The sequence below is a fragment of the Amphiprion ocellaris genome, chromosome 6 (assembly GCF_022539595.1).
Source record: "Amphiprion ocellaris isolate individual 3 ecotype Okinawa chromosome 6, ASM2253959v1, whole genome shotgun sequence".
NCBI lineage: Eukaryota > Metazoa > Chordata > Actinopteri > Pomacentridae > Amphiprion > Amphiprion ocellaris.
Window position 1 is genome coordinate 17,385,637 of NC_072771.1, and position 20,095 is coordinate 17,405,731.

The 20,095-nt window shown below is 39.5% G+C and overlaps 1 protein-coding gene across 1 annotated transcript in view; it reads right to left on the reverse strand.

Annotated features, from left to right (window-relative positions):
* The window catches only part of si:dkeyp-14d3.1 (transmembrane protein 132C), a 148,256-nt gene that overhangs the window by 112,637 nt on the left and 15,524 nt on the right, over positions 1 to 20,095 (reverse strand). The window contains exon 2 of the mRNA XM_023295245.3: positions 2,793 to 3,678. Coding sequence (XP_023151013.2) covers positions 2,793 to 3,678 — 886 coding nt within the window. The remainder of the gene's footprint in view (positions 1 to 2,792; positions 3,679 to 20,095) is intronic.

A 20,095-nucleotide genomic window follows, 5' to 3' on the forward strand; every position in this document is an offset into this window, starting at 1 on the left:
CTCAGTGGCCGGCTTTAACTTTCTTTTAAATTTACCCTTTTTCATGCATGTATATGAAGAGAGTGAGGATTTTATTAAAAGATACGTTGTTTATTCACGCTCACGCTGAATAATCTATATATCTAAGAAACTGAAAATGAAGAACTTGGCCTTGGACTTTGTTATTAAAAATCACGGATCTAATAAACTAAAGTAGCGGAAGGTCTGTTTGACAGATTTCACAGGATCATAAGCTCATCCTGCATCCATGGACACAGCCAACAATGGCTGACACAGAAGTGTGTAGCACACAGATGATAATGATGTTGTGAATATAGAGATCAAAGTCTTCTCGCTCTGGTGATTAAGCGTCCTAACAAATGCATGTATGAGGACAGCCTTATCACCTAGGAGCACACAGAGGCCTTTCCATATCTGTCGCTCTCAGATGGCCAACCTGCGCCTGCCATGTGCTGCGCTGCCAAATAAAAACACCACAGGCATCGCCTCTGTGGCCAGCCTGGCCTGTTAATTTGACTGATGAAAGAAATCATTCTCAGTTTGGAAAACGAAAAAGTTTTCAATGCCTTATCACTTCAGGACAACTAGTCGGTAATTAAATGAAGCACAGGAAGGACAAGACTGGAGAATTTGTTTGGGCTGTTAAAACTTCACAGCTATTGTTAACTTGTTTACTTTGGTTCCAATTTTGAGCCTGAAGCACATTCTGTGCATCTTTTTTGTAAGCTGGGAAAATTACCTTCATTAGTAAACAACTGGAAAAGAAAAGTAAGGGTGGTACAACATGATATAAACACTATGTTTCATTTTTAAAATTGCTTCTGTGTTTTTCACCTTGCCTAAGCAGAAAACACTTGAGTTCAGCGTTCAGCTTGTTTTGCCTTTTACACAGGTTGATGAATTGGTTTGACCCCGCATTTGAGCGTCTCCGAAGGTTTATAAATGTTCTAAACTGGTGTGATTAAGATCGGCTTCAGTCATTACACTAATGGACATGCATTTTAATTAATGACACCCTCATTTGCATCGCATGTTAATTGTCTAAATCATTTTGTCTCATCTGTTCACTGTAATTAGCACCTATCAGCAGCTTCACTGAATATTTCCGAGAGATAACGCTTCCTGTATTTTACTACTGAAGAAATGTTTGGTTACTTACTTGGTTGCTTGGTAATGTGACTTCAGTCTCTGCTAAAGATGCCATTACTCCATCATATCTCACACTGCAGAGAGTTGTTTGCTGCTTTCGTAATGTTATAGTAATTTTATAATCAAGTTACTATGACAATAAATCTTAATTTTTTACAGCCTATAATCTACTAAAACCATAAGAACATAACTTGTATAGTAGGAGTGGGATGTATAGTGCTAAATTTTGTTACCAGTTAAGTGAAATATGCTACTTTAGGCTTATATATTTGAGACTTTTTAAGATCAGATTATATGTTATTTGCATGCAGGTGACAAAATAATAAATTTGCTAACTGAAAAAAAACGGCATAAAGTGTCTTAGTAAGGTGTTGAGCCACTGTGTGTTGCTAGAACAGCTTCCATATGCCTTAGTATTGATCCTCTGAGTGTTTGCAGCTTTACTGGAGGGATGAACAACCCTTTTTCCAAAAGATATTCCTTTATTTGTTGATTTGATGATGGCGGTGGAGAGCACTGTCTAACACATCAGTACAAAATCTCAGTTGGGTTGAGATCTGGTGACTGTGAGGGTTGTAGCGTATGATTTACACTATTTTCATTCCCATCAAACCATTCAGAGACCCCGTATGCCCTATGGATGGGAGCACTGTCCCATTGGATAGAAATATTTGTTCACAAGATAAAAAGCATCATTCACAACAACTTTATATTGATTTGGAGGAATCCTTCTCTCTAAGGGGACATGTGGACCCAAACTATGTCAGCAAATAAAAATAACAGAGCTACTGGATCACCTCAATCTACTGGTCAAAAGTTCAGGTTTTCCATTAGATTGTTACCTTTCTGCAAAAACAACAAAAACAACAGTAGCTTCCTGCCTTGGTTTCTTTTTAATCAGTTCTATGCAAAACATTGTCGAGCTCACAATTCTCTATAAAACTGCACCTTTTTTTATATTACAATTTAGAGCTTTCCACTTTACTGTTAAATAGTTAGAGCATCAGTGAGTGTTGCCAGAGTGCAGGGGTGGAGTTTTGTTACTCTCCTACCACAGCATTCACAGACATTTGTTGTGTGTTGTGTGGCAGTAAAGTTAACAAGCCAGCTTCCCTCTAACTCTTTAAACTCCAACCCAACTGGTCACACAGTAAAGCTGTTGTCATTAACCTGTGTTTTACATTTATGTTGTCAGTCAACTTCACAGTCAATAATTATTTGTTCCAACTCAGTGTAGCAGCAGAGCAATTACTGTTCACCTTGATTAAATGGAGGTGTTCAAATCGTTATGTTGGACTCTGACTTTAAAGAATGAATGAAAAAAAGGATAAATTGTATTGAAACACAATATAGGTGACTGTGCAAAGCATGATGGGAAAGAACAAAGTTTAACCAGCTGGAATCAGACGTTGCAATAGAAGATAGAAGGGATGAAATCATGTTCCTTTTGTTTTAGTGTTTCAATGTGGACATTTTTTCTTTAATCTTTTGTGAGGATACTGTCGAAATCTTATGAAAGTCTATAATGACAGAAGAATATGCGAATGTCAGATTCTGAATGCAGAATTCCACCGTCTAAGACTGACAGAAAAAGACTGCAGCCAGACACTTTATTGAAGAGCAAAAAAGAGATGAATTCTTACCGTAGAGTAAACATCTCCACAGGAGAGTATGGCGACACCGTGATAAAAGCAGACACAGTTTCCCTCTGTCTTGTGGGTGTGGCTGGCACCATGACCATGAAGTTATTATCCAGTCTGTGTTCAGCTAGAGGGGGCTCAGTAGGGTTCTGGTAGAGCCTCACACCTCCAATCCTCCTCAGTGGAGTTGAAGTGTAGGAACCAAACAGCCCTTCCTGACTTGAGCGGATGAAGTTGTCCTTCCTGGACTCCTCTGAGTGGCACTCTCCTGCCTCCGTGGACTGCAGCACGTAGTAGAGCTCCACCGGGGTCCCCTCGGACACTTCGAGGTTCCTCTGGCGTCCTGGCACTACGCTAGGGGGACTGAACCAGCTGCCAAGCGGCTGCAACTCCGCCACACACAACCCTAGTTCCCCCCTCAGCTGGCAAGCGCCACGTACCTCCTGGGTTTCATGGAAAGCAAACATATGCACACATGGCAGCTTGTCGATGGCACTGTAGTCATCCCAGTCTCTGCCTGCAACATAAAACAGCACCTGGACTTTAGGCTTGGCCAAGTGAATCCGGGTGTTCATGATAAAGGTCTGCACCTTCCAGTTGAAGGTAAAAACAGAAGAGGCAGGAAATGTCCCTGGGCTCTGTAGGAGCTCTAATGGGACAGGCTGCTCCACAGAGAGAGGCCCATAGCTAGTGTTCACAGAGGGCAAACTTCTGGCCTGGTAGATGAAGAAGGCCTCAGTTCGTGACATCAGGCTAGAGTTCCTCATGAAGTCCTGGTTGGCTTCCTTCAGGAAAAATGCCAAATCCACGTTGAGCAGTTGATAGTTGACAGGCAGGTATGTGGGGAAGGCGGAATATCGCTGCAATCCCTCTAAGACTCGACAGTCGGCTAATAAAAGACAAAAGAGAAAAGCCTGGTCAGGGTAGGTTCACCATCGAATCACTTTTTATAACATACTTTGTCAAACACCACTTTGTTTATCAAGACTTTAAGCAAACTATAGTCTTGTAGTAAGTGACAACCATATGAGGCTGCAGGAAACTATTTAAAAGTTCTTTGTCCAACATTCAGAACCACTGGACATTGCACTGAGTATCTGCATCTCAGAGTTAAACAACCAGGCACATTGGCCACAATTAGAATTGTGAAGAACACTGACTGGCCAAAGAGTAATGTCAGCTTCACTTCACCTGCCATTCCCTCTTTCAACTCGTGTCCGTTCCACTCCATATATGTTTGTTTCCACGGTTTTGTCTGACGGGAGCAGACCCATGAGTGGAAACAGACACACAAAGACCAGAGCCAAACAGGTACAAGTGGAGAGGGAGGAGCAGAAGACAACTGGAAAGCACCTGCTAATACTGAACTAAAGTGAAATAAGTGCATATAAATTAGATAAATAACATGTAAAAAATGCTTTGATTTTGGTCGTTTGGGGCACCAGCTAAGTACTGAATTGCATTTTTGATCTTCTAAGTGGTGTGGAAGGTCACTCTGGGTCTGATTTAAAGTGTGGGGAGGACCAACAGTTTCAGAGGGAGGGATTCACATGCATTAAACTCAACAACACACTATAACACACAAACACGCATAGAGGAAGTGCGACTTCAGATTCCTCCTGTTTTGCACCTTTGCACACATTCTTACTGCATTCAACTCAATCATTTCAAGCGTCAGTCCAAAGGTGTTTTGATTTGTTTTCTTTGTTTTGTTTTTTATGTAAAACCAGTAGAGCTAACTTCATTTGAACTAATTATTAGGCTAAATCAACAACTACTCAGTGTAACTGAATGGTAAAGACAGACATATTTTCCATTTTCTCAGTTTGATGAGTTTATTCATCATTTGAAATGAACTCACAGATGTGGCTGTTCTAGTTTGAAGCACTTTGCAACAGAATCCGTTGAAAGACCACATGTGAGGCACAGAGGGACTGAATTCAGTAAATTTAGTCATGGTTAACATTATTTTTAGAAGAAACAACATGACTAATTAAATATGTATTTATATAGGCATGCAGCAAGTGATCATGATAATTTTTTTCTTCAGACTACACAACAGGGGGGTCTCTCGAGAATTTTCACCCTGGAAAGAAATGCATGCTGGGACATTTGCTCAATCAGTGAACTCAAAGAATACCTTCATTAAACTCCTCATTTTCAGTCAATACAGTTAGTAGATGTAAGAACAACTGAAAAAAATATAGTATCTTCAGGAAAACACCTTGAAAATTACAAATGGCTATACATTTACCTTAAGTTAATGAGAAAACATTAGTTAATTGCACTAATTTCCTGAGTTTTACAGTGTAGCATGGCGTTCTATTTAAGATGGATTATTATGGATGTGTTTGTATGCCATTTATAATCTCTGACTCATTCCATTGTATGCATTGTTGGCAATCAACAATGGGATTACTGTAGGTTGTGGAGTTATATAAGTGGCTGCATGCTATAATTAAAAAAATCCTAAATAAAAAGGACAACGAGGAGACGCAGGCATCTGGAAAGATTACAGAGACTGAGATTTTCCATTGTCTGAATCTGCAACTTGTTACAACTAATGCTAAAACAATGAAGTAATTAATTGATCCACAAAAAATAATCAGCAGCATTTTCAACCAGTTAATTAAGTGTATTCCCTGGTTCCAGCTCTTCATTTTCTGCAGTGTCGTTGTGTGTTCACATTTCCGGATTTTGTTGCCATAATTCTACTATAATACTACATAAGCTGTAGGGTAATTGTCTGAGTTATTTAGGAATATGAAGCAGTAAATTCTTGGTTTATCAGTCTTATATACTATGTAAATGTTCAAACACAAGGAGGAGATGTTATCAGTATGGCTGGTAATGAAATTACAGGGAAACTACAGGCAAAATCAGAATTACAATTAAAACCACTGTGTAGCTTTGCCCTTCAAAGCACAAGAAACATGTTCACGGTACACACTGATAATTCCTTTGTTATCACCTACGACCCTACTGGTTGAAGAACTGCACAGCATGCATAAAAAGACTTTTAATCGCAATAAGAGTGGGCTTTGACCTTCTTCTCAAGAGCAATCTGCTATGTGATTACACTCCCTCTGCACACTCCCATTTTCATGCTAGCTGCTGGAGGATTTCTTTCCTCTGATCACACTTGTAAATCAATGTCGAAACAGGTTCCCAATCAGACGAGGATTTGTGATTCATGCTCCTCCTGGCCTCAGTGCTGCTGTCCCACTGAGGGATATAAGGGAGCAGAAAAAGTCCAAACCTCAAACCATGTACAGAGCTGGCCTGACTTGAAGAATCACTTAGCTGCTTTTGAGTGCAGATACAGACTTTGTCTTTTCGACAAGCAACATGGCCTTCTGAGCAGCAGAACAGCGCAGGGTAATTTGTATTTTTCCAGAACAAGCGGGAGCTTTGTGTTGAATGTTGGCATGAGGTATTGTTATATATGTGGCATTACGCTGCTGGCAAATGAATAGCTTTATCGCCCAGAAAGACAGAACAGTCAGCAACAAATTGATCTCGGGGTTCCTGGGTAGTAGCATTACTCTCACTCTGGTGACGGAGCCCTCATGTGTCGACTGAGGTGAAAGCTAAGTGCTTTCACCACTGAGCACCTCAGTCTCTGTGAAATGTGGTTGAAATGTGATTTATTGTCTTCACAGTTGACAGAAAGGATTAAAACGTGCTGATGTACGCAAGATGGAAAACATAAGATTACATACACAGATCACTGCTCACGTCTCATTATAGACCATGAAAAAAATACAAATTTTTTACTTGCTATAGCATTGTATTTACATGACTTCTATATTTTACATCGTGCAGCAAAATACACCAAATAAAACAAAAATAATGACAATAAAACATTTTCTTTTTGCTGTAAAAAAAAACACTACATCGACTGGCATCAAAAGGTCCATTATTTAGCATGTGATCTAAACATTACAACGATTCTAAAAGGTTGAATGATTTTATGAATCTCTGCAAGGCTGCACTGATAGTATCTAACACTAGCAAATGACAAAAAAACAAGAACCAGACACAATGAATGAGTCTGTAACTCTTTACAAGTGCAACATAAGAGCAAGTTAAAGAGACTGAATAAAAATATGTGAAGCAAGACCTTGCCCAAGACATACTTTAGCCAAACTACTCAGCATACCTACCAAGTAACTGAATTCTATTTAAAGAAAATCAATGTGGCACACGTTGTGTACAAACAAAATCTAACAGCGCAGTCATCTCTTAATAAAATGAGTAGCTAGTCTAGTGGAAAGGAGGAAATGGGACAGAAAATGGAAAATCCAATACAAATTACTACCTCAGTATGTCTGCACCAAACTCTTACTGTGTCAGGAACACGAAGTGTGAGTAGTAATTACTGAACTAGACAATCAGGGATGAACAAGGTTTAAATAACATTGACTCGCATGGCATTTAACATCGTCTCTAACTCTTGCACTACTTTTAATGAAGACAGTCAAATCAGGGAGTTTTATAATGCAAGCAGTCTTTGCAGTGTATTTCAGTGTCTGCATGTGAACAAATATTTGAGAGCCACTTCACCTAGTGTAAGCATGAGCATGCAAACCTTGTTTAGGACGAGTGTCTGGGAACTGACACTGAATTCATGAACTGGAAAATAATCCTGTCTAAATCCAAACAAAGCCTAGAAGTCTCCAAAAGCAAATCCAAAATAATCAGAATCAGCAAGTCTGTGTTATGGATTGGAATTAATAAATCATGCAAAGCTATTTCAAGATGAATAACTTGTTCCTTTGTTCTGGGGAAGAGAAATTGAACAGCACATTTCAAACCTACTTTTCCAATTCCAGCACTTCCTTGTTTTTCTGTGAAGCGGGGATGTAACTCACATATCTGGACCCCCGGAGAAACTATTGCTTAAGGCCCTCGTTTTTAATAAAATGATTCCTTTTGAATCTGTGTGGGCCCTCCATGAGCTGCAACCCGCACAACCGTCACCATTTCCACCCACTAGAAATTCCACTGCTTTGCAACAGAGACCGGACTTGATGCAATAATAACAGGGACAGTCACAATTTCTCAGGTACTGTAAATCCAATGGGATATACAAGTCTTCCATTTTACATGAGCTTATTCAAAATTCCTGAATTTACAGAATTTACTCTATTTATAATATCGAGGGACATTCTAGTGAGGGTGAAAATACTATGGGGTTCAACATGGGAAGGGTCTTCACAAAGCCTAGAATTTAAAAAATGTTTACAGTTACCAGCACAACATGCTAATGTTATTGTTGGTTGCAAAGATTGTTTAACTGACTTGTATCTTGCATCTAAAACAATATTCGAGCTTCTGAGCGGCTTGCACCCCTCTGAGAGGTGACAGATGGCTACTTACAGTCATTTCAAGCATCCATTTGGAAAAGTTCACACTGTGAAATGGGTTTTCAAACAAAAAACAGGTAGTCATACTGCGCATTCTGAGAATTGTGCAATATCATTTAAATTGTTGAAATGTTAAGATGCTTGAAACTGGGACTATGGCAATACCAGGTTTTTACTATACAACTTTATCTTGATCAAAACACTTCAGGATGACAATAATTTTGCAACATCTGCAGGCAATTTGAAGAAAAAAATATGGCAGCAATCAAATTCTTCTTTAATTTAGTTTTTTGAGAGTTTTGTCTCTCTATACTAAAAAAATGGGATTTAGGGAGGTGGAGAGAATTTGTAACTGTACTGCATGATACTGATATACCATCCATATAGTTACTGGTGTATTATTGACATTATTTCTGATATTATCATGAGTGCACAACATGATATCAATATTTGATTTCTTAAATATCATAGTAATCATTAGTACCAGTATGTCACCATAACCCTACTTGCAATACATTTTGAAATATCGTTACTGTTCTATTGTTCTGATGACTTTTACTGATGGAAATAAACCTTCAGCTGCATCAGAAAAGTTAATACTGCCTGTATTTAGACCCATCAGTCAGTGTGATGTTGACAGCAGGGTCTAATCCTGACTTTTCTGTTTATAAGGAGCTTAATACTTCTCCTTGATTATGATGTGAAGTTTGAAAAGCTTCATAGCACTGCTTGTCATGCAACAGTATCAAGTAGCACTACAAACTACTTTACCTTCACTCTCGGATAGAACTTTAAAAGATTCCAGTGAGGTTTCATTTGATTTTTTTTGTCTTTTGAAATACATTAATGCGGTAATCCTGTCTCACTGTAAAGGCCACAGGAAGAATGCTTTCCGCATTTGTCTTAAGATCTGGGTATAATTAGGAACTGAGAAGCTGTGATGGAAATAACATCATAAAACCGCACAGTAAAAGCTTCGCACAATAATTACAGCATGCTGTAGTTGTCATAGTATCTTGCCTCTTGACTCTATGATAAGCAGCAATGATTATATGAAGGCCTGCTGATGCCTATTTGTGCTTTGCCACTGAAATGTCCCTGACAGGCCACTTTTCACTTCACACAGTATTAGCACTTTAACAGTGGTGTGCAACAGAATTACCTGTGTTAAAAGTATTCTAACACAGACGTTTGACATTTTGGTGGCTTGATGCTGCAGCTATTAGCGCTGCTGCCTCATGGAAAGAAGCTTCTGGGCTTTTCTGTGTGAGTTTGCATGATGTCCCTGTGCCTGTGTGGGTTTTTTCCAGGTTCTTCCTCCCACAGTCCAAAGGCATGCCTGGTAGCTCCACTGCTGCTTCTAAATTGGCTGTAGGTGTAAGTGTGAGTGTGCATGGTTGGGTTGCCTGTTTCCTTGTGTTAGCCATGTGATGGACAGGCAACCTGTCCAGGTTATACCCCGTCTCTCGCCACACGTCAGCTGCGATAAGCTCCAGGCCCTTGCAACCCTCTACAAGATAAAGCAGGTACAGATAATAGAAGAATGTATGGATATTAGACATTAGCTTTCTTTCAAAGCGTTAGCTGAGAAGACTCATACATACTCGTATATGGTTATAATAATGCTGAAGCCTGGTTCTGTCTGTCTCATTCACCCAGACCTAAACTCACTAATCTAATCTGTTTATTGCTTACAAAAACTGAAATATAAAAAATGCTAGTTGCTATTTTTAGAGGTTCAGGAGTACATTTTTTATTCTTTTTGTATTGTTTGTCTGTTCTCCATCTCCATTCTCACCCATAACCGTCGAGGCAGATGGCCGCCTTCCCAAAGCCTGGTTCTGTCAGAGGTTTATTTTTCCTCCCTGTGAAAGGGTTTGTTTTTGGGATGTTTTTCCTTGGTTCTTTCCCACTGTCGCAAACTGCTTGCTCATAGGGAATCTAAAGAGAACGTTTGATTGTTGGGTTCTCCATTTAAAATTTGAAAGGTCTTCACTTTACAAGGCTAAGTAATGTGAGATGATATATGTTGTGAATTGGCACTATATAAATATAACTGAATTGAACTGAATTGATTTTTTTACATTTGTAAAGCATACTAGCCCTTCATCTTTTTCGCTTTATGCTAGAAACTGTAATGCCTTACTCCAGCCCATAATCTTATGTAACAAATTAAATCAAGTATAACATAAATAACGCGTTTTCAAGATAAACAATAAAAAATAAAAACTTTAAAAAAACAAAACAAAAAAAAAAAACTTTAAACATTATTAATGACTTTAAATTTGAATTCATAATCCCACAAACACTTTACTACTTTGACAGTTTGGAGGTTTATCATAAACTGTATGTAAAAGATGAACCTAGTGACATGACTTCACCCACTGGTTTGTAGACTGCAATTTTGAAGCCCCCAGTTTGGCCTTTCCTCATTGCCATCTTGCTCTTTGGAAACAGTGTATGATGAGCAATGGGTGGATCTCAGCAATAACTCCAGGACACAACAGTGCTGTAGGAACCTGTTGGTCATGAGTTGGACCTGCTCTAAAGCACGCCATCATTGATTTTATCATCTATTTTACTCTAAAGGGGAGCAAACGTTACAAAAATGAACATGCTGTACTAAATTAGACTTGGAAAAAAAACAATTGAGACCATAAACTCACTAGAGAAGGTTTTACTGAGGGAACAAATCAAGTGAGAAATTGGCTCATTTTCTCATAGAGTTCTACACAAGCTGACTTCGGGAGTCGCCCCCTGCTGGCTGTAAGTATGACACATTAGTTTTACTTTTCACACCAGTTTGGAGGAGGGTTGTTATCCACCTGATCTTGTTGCCTGCAGTTTACAGACTAGTAGGAGGAACTGGAGGCTGAATAAGTGGTTAACCTCAAACAAAAGTCATGTCAGGCTACATTTAAGAATGGCCTAGATGTGTTCGGAGCTGCTGTAAATGGTTGTGTGCATTCACTGGGGCTAACATTAAGCTAGCTGTTGGTGGTTAATAAATAATGCTAAAATGTGGGTTGGCTGTCTCATGCTCTTTGTCGGTCTTTAATACAGAATCCGACAGCTGCACTGCTAACTGCAGTTGTTCTGCAGTAATTGTTCTATTAATATGGAAAGATATAAAATTTTCAAATCATATTTCTTAGGGTGGAGTGTGTGAGGGATACAAAGAACTTTGAGCTGGCAGAGAAATGCAAAGACAAAAGAAAAATAATGATAATTCAACTGAGAAAAATGTCTGTTTCAGCATACACTTTATGATCCACATCATGTATAATTAAAACTCCCTATAATGTGGCATTAAACTGTAAACGGATAGCCCACATTCTGCTGAGCCTGATAAATTCAAATGTTTGAATCTTTCTTCATTTCCAGTTTTTAATAAAAAATGTATTCCCTTCCCCTTCTCTACATGGAAACACAGTTGAGAGTTTGGCTCATGGAAAAGGACTGCTCGCTGATGAGACCTTGGTGATTGGCGCAATCAATAAATGCAAAGGTTGCTTCATTTTGTTACACGTGAGTGGGCATTAAAACGCAGTATATGTCTGCTCAAAAGCAGGTATTACAATATTAGCCACACTAGCAGCTCTAAAAAATGATTTGCTCTGGGGACAGTTGGACTGAAATATCTCAACAACTAATGGATGTATTGTCATGGAATTCTGTGCAGACATTCATTCTGATGACTTTGTATACGTCTGACTTGTCTGATATTTCTAGCTTTTAGTGAAGTATCTCAGCAGCTTTTAAATACTTTGCTTATAATTTGGTAGAAACGTACACAATGTCCAGATGATGGTCTAATAATCTAGATATTTTCATTAAGTGCAAAAAACTCACCAACGTGGTTGCTTACCATAAAATCTGATAAACCTTCTTGGTTCTAAAGTGATGTATCATGGTAATGATTTTGGTATGTGCATGATTTTTCCTCTTGCATCACCTGCAGGCTGGCATTTCTGGTTTTGAGTAAAATTACTGAACAACTATTAGCTGGAACATCATCGAATTTGCTACAATTATTTAAATCTCTCTCTGGGATAAATGTAAAACTTTGATGAGAACTGTATTTTTCACCATCCTCAAGTTCAAATATTGTTCAATACTTTAAATGTTTGCAAAACTAATAAAATGTTCTGTACTTCACGTTTAGTGTTGATTAGGACACCGCAGAGAGGTATAATAAAAAGCAAGTTTAACAAAGCTAGGCTTGCTTTGCCATATCTAATCAGAGAAAATAGGTATGGTTATAAATTTTTTTGTGAAGCACTCCCATTAAATGGCCGTCATTTGACCCTTCTTCTGCACAAAATTGACTAATCACATGCTGCCTAGTTCACGCAAAAGGAACTGATTGTTTTAATGGAGAGGTGTAAAGAACATAAAATTATTGCAGCAAAATGCAATGTAACTGCAGAGAAGGCCAGAGAGGAAGGCTGGTAGAAAGCTGCACTCAGTGCACTCTCAATGCCTGCTGCTAATTTCCAATGTACATTAGAGCTCTTTAATTTAAACTTCATGTATTTATAGGTAGTAGTGGCGCAGTGGTTAAGGATTTGGGCCACCTAGCTCGATCTGTTCCAGGGGCGCCTTAGTGTGGCTGACCCTGTACTCTGACCCCAACTTCCAAACAAGCTGGAATATACAAAAAGAGAATTTACCATTCCGGGATCAGGCAGTATATAATTAAAAACATTAAAAATGTAATGGAAACATGATACTCAAGAAGTGCATTCATGTCTGACACTGTCCCATAAAGAAGAATACATGTAAATTACTTTAGTTTTTGACCAAATCAAAGTAAAATGAATGTGATTGAATGTTCAGTATGATAAATACCAATAGACTAATTCATTTTCTAATCTGTGTCAGTTGCAATACCAGCAGTATAAAATGGAATTGGAAGCATCTAAAATTATTTAGGCATTTTCTGCATCACCAGTTAAATGCATGTTGGTTCCTCTGGATCCATGTTGCATACAATTTGCATCAGGGTAACCGAGCGACTAATAGACAATATCTTCAGGAAGAGAACTGCTGAAAAGCTGCTGTTTTCTTACAGCATAAGTTACTACAATGATCTAGCAGGTTAAATAAGCACTGAAAACTCTGGCTTTAGGCTCCACATACCTCCCCAACCCATTAACGTGGTACTGTAGGACACAACTCAGCATGCTGAAACGCTGAAGTAGAACATGACAACTACAGTATGTTAACACAGCTAGTGGCTGAAGCTGCTATAGATGGTTCAGGTTTTGTTCAGGTACAGATTTCACTTGTCACCTGCAGACCGCCACAGTCGCCTAAACCAAGATGTATTACTGATAAAGTCAGACATACCAGAGTTTAGCAGAAGACAATCTTAAAGTTGCTCAGAAGAAATGGATTTAGAATCTGTGTCAGCACTGGTCTATTCTCTGCGTGATCTAGTTTCTAAGGCAGTATACAAGCATGCAGCATGTAATAGCCTTACAAAACGTTTCGGTTCCAATTACTTTGGTTGTCAGAATATCTGATGCCACTCCTGCACTACAGTCAATTTAAGAATTCCAGTTTCAGTTTCTGAGGTGACCAGCCAGAGAGATTTTGTGTGTGACTGTGTGTCGGTGTAGAGGTGTGCAGAGGAAAATGGCAGGTCCCAGATGTGTGCTAACTAGCCAAGCAACACCCCTCCTATACCCTGCCTCATACAGGTTCACTCATCCTACCACTGAGGCTCCATACGAGGACATGTAGAGGTGGAATAGGACTGGCGGAGCGGAGAGCAGCCTTCACACTCACAGAGGCTGAGTAAATGAACAGCCACAATAGAGGACACCGGGGAAGGAGAGGCCACGCTCCTGCTGCCCACTCCTGGCTGTAATAGTATGGGTGGACACAGCAGTGAATGGCTGCCTGGGTGGCTGGCTGCTCAGCTGCCTGTCTTTTTGCTTCATCACACATGTCAAAACAGACAAGAAATAAGAGCAAGGACAGAGAGCTCAAAAAGTACATCGTGAGCAACAATGAACAAAGTCATAGAGAAAATGTTAGTGTTGCTGTGCCGCCTGAATTTGCTTCGAAATTCAGTTTATAATATAAGATTTTTAATAAAGCCTCACATACAAAAGGGTTTTCAGAGATTGATAGTCTTCGTGTAGATTTGTAAGAACAGAAAACAGCGAATAACACTGCAAATACGACAGAGAAACACTTTTTGTCGAGGCTTATGATTACACTCTCTTTGACCCTCACTGTGACCCTGAATCATTGTTGGACTCTGCCATGAATGCCAAACAGGACAGTCCTAAATATGAGGGATGAGAGTGAGCTTTCCAGTCCCATTGAATTACCCACATCATATTTCTCACCATGTTCAATTAATAAGGGCTATTGAATTTGTGACCATGCGTCAAGAATAATAAATACAATATTTCCTTCAAGGATCATTTGCAGATGATTTATGCTTTTGAGCCACACAGAAATTCAAGAAAGAAGGACTGGAAAAGGAATCAATACATGACACAGTATGGTATTACTTCATGTCATCCTCCATAGAAAAGAAATCATTCAGGCAGATAGAGGTCTGTGGAGTCTGCCTCGCTGGTAAGTAAGAGTCATGGAGGAGGAAGGCACAGCACAGTTTGGATATCTTCAAAGAGAACAGGCTATTCAGGTGACTCTTTATCTTTAATATGAGCTAAATTCAATGCAGAATAATTGATCTTGATTAAAGGTCAATTTAAATTAGTGTATGCTTGTGTGTGTGCATGCTGGCAGCCTACTGAGGGACCGGTTGGGGATGTTTGTTGCCACGCTTCTAATGGATGGCCACATTTAAGACGCTAAGAGCTAATAAAGAGTAATGGGCCTGTGGCTTCGCTGGGGAGGAGGAAGAGCTATTTTGAGTTCATGAGAGAAAGCATCATCTCGGGGATTAAAGAGTATCGACCGATGAAGAGTAAACACTGCAATGCCGTGCCGCTGGCCTATTTGGTAAAGTTGTGGATGGAAAAGATGAACTCAAGGAGGTGCTGCTGTTAGTGGCAGGGAAGGTCAGTGGGGATGTCATTAAGGGATGCTGAGGAGGGCCTCTAGGTGCTGCAAGGAGGCTGGAACAGTGTTATCACAGCAGGAGACTGCAGACTGAGTGGCAAGAACTCTGGGTATCCTACTGGCAGCGAACAACACCTCCTTTGTGCCATCCCGTGCACATGGCTCGAGGGGAAAGGGCCTGAGAGCTTTTGGCTTCAGTCTTGAGGATGAGACAAGCGCATATCTGTGTGCCAATCAGTATTCCCATGGCCCCTCCGGACTTCTCTAAAACATAAACTGGGCTCCTTAATGAATCTTTTCCCCCTCACACTGGCCTTTATTGCAAAACGATATCGTAAATCAGTCTAAATACAGAGGCATTCGCAGGTCAGAGTCAGTCGGCCTCTTTGTGAGTGCAGAGGGACGTTTAATGGTGAGTTAGCCCTGAAAGGACAGAGGAGCGAGTGAACACAAATCCAGCAAGGACTTTTTCCTATACAACAATTACACGGCAAATATTGCGTGTGATTATCTGGTCATTTATAACAATCAGTGTATCACTGAAAAATAAAAATGCATTCCTGTAATTTGCATCCCCGTGTTCTTCTGCACTAATGCAGTTCACTCAAAATGTGATTACCCAGTAATCATGTTAACACTGCACCAAACAGAGGACCAAAGGAAACCAAGTGAATATTCAACACAAGTAAAGGAGACTGATTATGGATGGTGACGCCTGTCTGTGATACTGCTGCTTGAGAATAAAGCACTGTGTCTCTCTGATCACTGTGAGGAATAAGAGGCCACTACTGATAATGAAAGTGGGTGTGAATCGAGCCAAAACATGTTTTCTTCTCCCAGGGTCAAGACACATTAATAAAAAAAAGTTTTACAGGCCCAGCAAATGTAACTTTAGAGTTCAACTGTTGTCCACTCCAAAAATCTCCTAATGAACTGTTAATACTTACAGCCAAAATCGTGAAGCTTTAGAGGGGTTTGCTCAGGAACCGAGGGATGATAGCAGTAAAATCCAGTAAGTTAATTAAATCAGTATATATAGTCAGTACAGAGGGAAGATTTTCTACTAAATCCCTTTATTTTTCAGCAAGGTGTGAAGAACTGAGTCAGTAAATGAAAGAGTTCTGTAGCACAGTGTCTCTGCATGCTTAAGTGCCTCCTTATCCGGCCTGCTCCCTCCCCAAATCTACTGGTAAACCTCTCCCCAAGGTCACCCACATATGGGATGATAAATTCTGCCTGTAGCTCTCCTGACAAGGCTCACTTTCTATAAATGCAGCCACAGAGCAATGGGTACAGGGTGTGATGAATACCACATAAGCTTTTTCTTTCTCATGTTTCATTGTACAAGATAATGCAGATAATTGCTCTTAACTGGATAATACCTTGTAGTACTTATTATGGGTACTTAAAGATGATGTAGGCAGTATTTTTATGCCACCATTGGGCCAAAATAATAGCCTTTCAGAAAATGGAAATTCAAGTGGCCTCGGAGGAAACTAGATTCTGCACCTTTCCTTAGATGTTTTCAAGCTTTAGAAAATGTAGTCTGTGGCAGGAGGCTTTGGCCAGTGATAGGCTTTTTAGAGGAAGGGCATCGTTCCTATCAGCTGTTCAACAAATGTAGATGTGTGCATGTCCGGACAGTGGAAAGCCTGATTTGATGAAAGACATTTCTGCAGAAAAAGTTGCCTTTTCTAGCCTGCAAAGCAACCCAAAATAGGAAGACTTATCAAAAAGTAAGCTTAGAAATAAGAGTTTCAGAGATGCAGAGAACTTCACGAATACATCGGCTTCAAGCTGGATTCTGAGCTTGTCATTCTTCTCCTGGACAAGTAAAGGCACATGGACGGCTGCACAACGATTACAATATTAATCACAATCACGATTTTAGCTTTCCAAAGTTAAGTGAAAATAATCAACTGCAATATTGATATCTACGACGCATGCTCAACTCATAGAAAACTACTCATTCAAAAACAGGCCATGTAGACAAAACTATTTGATTTCAGCTTGGAGAAATCCTACATATACAACACCTTATTTCACTTTTTTCAAAGTAATGTTTGGTTACATTGGTTCAAGTTCTGTGGGATGTATTAAGTCACCACCTATTGTCTATGAGAGCTTGCTCGTGTGTTAAGGGAACATTGCTAAATCGTGGTTTCTATCAATGACAGATCAATCCATGATAAAATCGCAAATGCACGTCTGCAAGTGGTGAGAGACGGATTTTCAGAGAGCATTCCAAATGTGGCAGGAGCACAAGGAATTACTTAGAAGTGGATTTTGTATTGGCACAGTCTAGTACATACTTGATGGAACCTAATATCTTGGCACTAGGACAGCAATCATGGTCAGTCAGGGTGGCTGAAATAAATGACAAGTATTCATGTCAGGTTACTGTATTAAGCAGTATTGTTAAGTTAGTGTTGTGCATCCATATGAAACACGTATGAAGTTTCAAGTGGAGGGCTGTATATTCAAATTCTAGTGGGTTTTTATGGCCTTTTCCGGATTTCTACATACTGCAGCCTTACTATGGGTGATTGCTGCATTCAGATGAATTGCCAAGCAATATTTGGAGGCAGTACAAACGCATTCACTGAAAGACTGAGAGGAGAACAGGTGCAGATTCACTCTGGATGCTGCAGACTGAGGAGAAGATTTGCCTGCTTAATTTGAAAATATTTCAGCTGGAGTCAGAAATTCATTGCAATCCTAAATTATATGTTACCACTTCTGGAATGCACAAAGACAGACAGCAGGACTGAATTATTTTGGTGGAAAATAAGTAAAACTACTGAAGAGTTCTGGGTATGTTATGAAAACAGTTTGGTTTATGCTGCTACAGCCACGACTAAACTGTAATGCTTCAGGAAAGAAACATCTGCTGGGTGTTTACTGCTAATAACAGCAAAAACAGTGTGTGAACTGATACATATAGAGAAAAAAATGGTTCAGTTTTGTATACATACAATCACATCAAACTATGGACTACTTCGAACCATCTGTCCTGCTGGTGCATTCAAGTGATTGTGTAAACCTCCATCTTCTGAGATTTGACAGTTGGCAGCCAAACAACACAAGCTGTTTCCAACAATTACAGCACATACTAATTCTGCACTGTGAGTGTGCAGTGCATTCCTGTGGAAAAACATATGTGTTGCAATGATACGTTATCCTTATTATTTCAGGACTGTAGTGACTACAACAGTAGTAAAGCTCTCTGCAAAGATGCCATATGACTCTGTTCTTGTCTTTCACCTCTGAAAACAGGTCAAGGTCCTTTCTCAGTGCTGTACATTCTCCACTAAACTGTACCGACAGAGAGAAGAGAAGGCCACTTAGGTATCAGCATTAAATTACCTTAACAATGCTATATCGAGGTATGGCTCTTTATGTGCACATGTAAACCTAATGCATGTACATCGAAAACCATCGTCATTCTTTTTGTAACATAAGTGAGTTTTGGTCTCCAGTGGGTTGTGTACACATTACTGAAAATATAGCAAAGTCAGTGCTAGTAACTAGTTCTATACTAAAACTATTAATCCTGTGACCCTATAAAATAAAATATGATGATCTCCCTCTCCCTCTGTAGGAGAAGTGTCCATTCACCCCACACTGCCTGGTTCCCTTCTGAAAAGAGCTTTTACTGCGGCTCCAGATGGACCGGCTTTAAATCTGCAGTTTAACCTAAAACCTGTCAAAGTGGGAACTAACTCCATGAACAAATTGCTCTATTTTGGGTCCAAGGAAAGAAAGCTATTAAAGCAAAGGGAGAGAAATGTTTCTATTTCAGATTTCAGATTTTAGCAGTGCAGCTTTCACACCGCTGACAAATGCTGTTTGTTTGAAAGAAACATTTCCAAATAGTTATGCGGGGTGCATTTTGTTTTCAAAGCCTTCCTGTCCAGTTGCCAAGCTGAACTTTATTCCGGTGATTGACAGCAACTCACTCCCCACTCCAGCTAGAGTGATGGTATCCTTGAAGACTAAACAATTCCTCTTGAGCCAACTATACAGGCTTTCTAATGTGTTGAAAACAGGTAACAATGCAGAAGCTAATTAGAAATTTACTTCTACAAAAATTTCTTGGATGCACGAGCAGCTCTGCAGGTAAAAATAAAAAGCACCGTTTGAATTATCCTCTATAGGCTGAGCTTAAACAGCATGGTTTTTCCCTGCTAAGTAATGTTCAAGTGACAAGCTCAGAAGGGAGGGGACAGCCGCTATCATGAAGCCTTACACTCCTGCTGTGAAAAAGGGAAGAAAAAGTACGGTAGACTTGGCATATTCAATTAACCCTGTGAGCCATTACACATATCTTACCTGTCAGGTTCATCCAAGCTTTTCTTTTAAGATAATGAATGCGGGGGTCAGCCAGGAGGAAGGAAAGTCTGTCACCTTACAGTATAGTTTCTGCCTTTACTCTCAATAGAGACCCATCTCTGCCATTGAAGTTTCTCATTTAACTAACATGTGTTCTGAACAGTTTGTCCTTTCGTTATGGTCAGCCAACTTCACCCACTGAGATTCAGCCAGGTTCAACAAGAGACTCAACCAAAGAAATTTCCTCTAATTCAGGAGCTGCTTTGCTTGTAAGAAGCAGGAGATTTTATCTGCAATATGAAGGTCAGATTGACTGATGAAGACAATTGTGATTTAAAAAGTTAATCAGTGAAGAAGAGAAAACATAACTATCCCTAAACAGTGAAGTAACAAAATCAACACCCCGACCTAATTGTAATAAACCTCAGTGTGTAGTACTACACATATAAGTTCTTTTGAAAACATTTGGAGTTCTTTAATCACAGATCTTTACCCAAAGCTTTTTATGTGTCTGCATCAGTCAGAGGAAACCCCAAAATGTATTTTCAAAAAAATCAA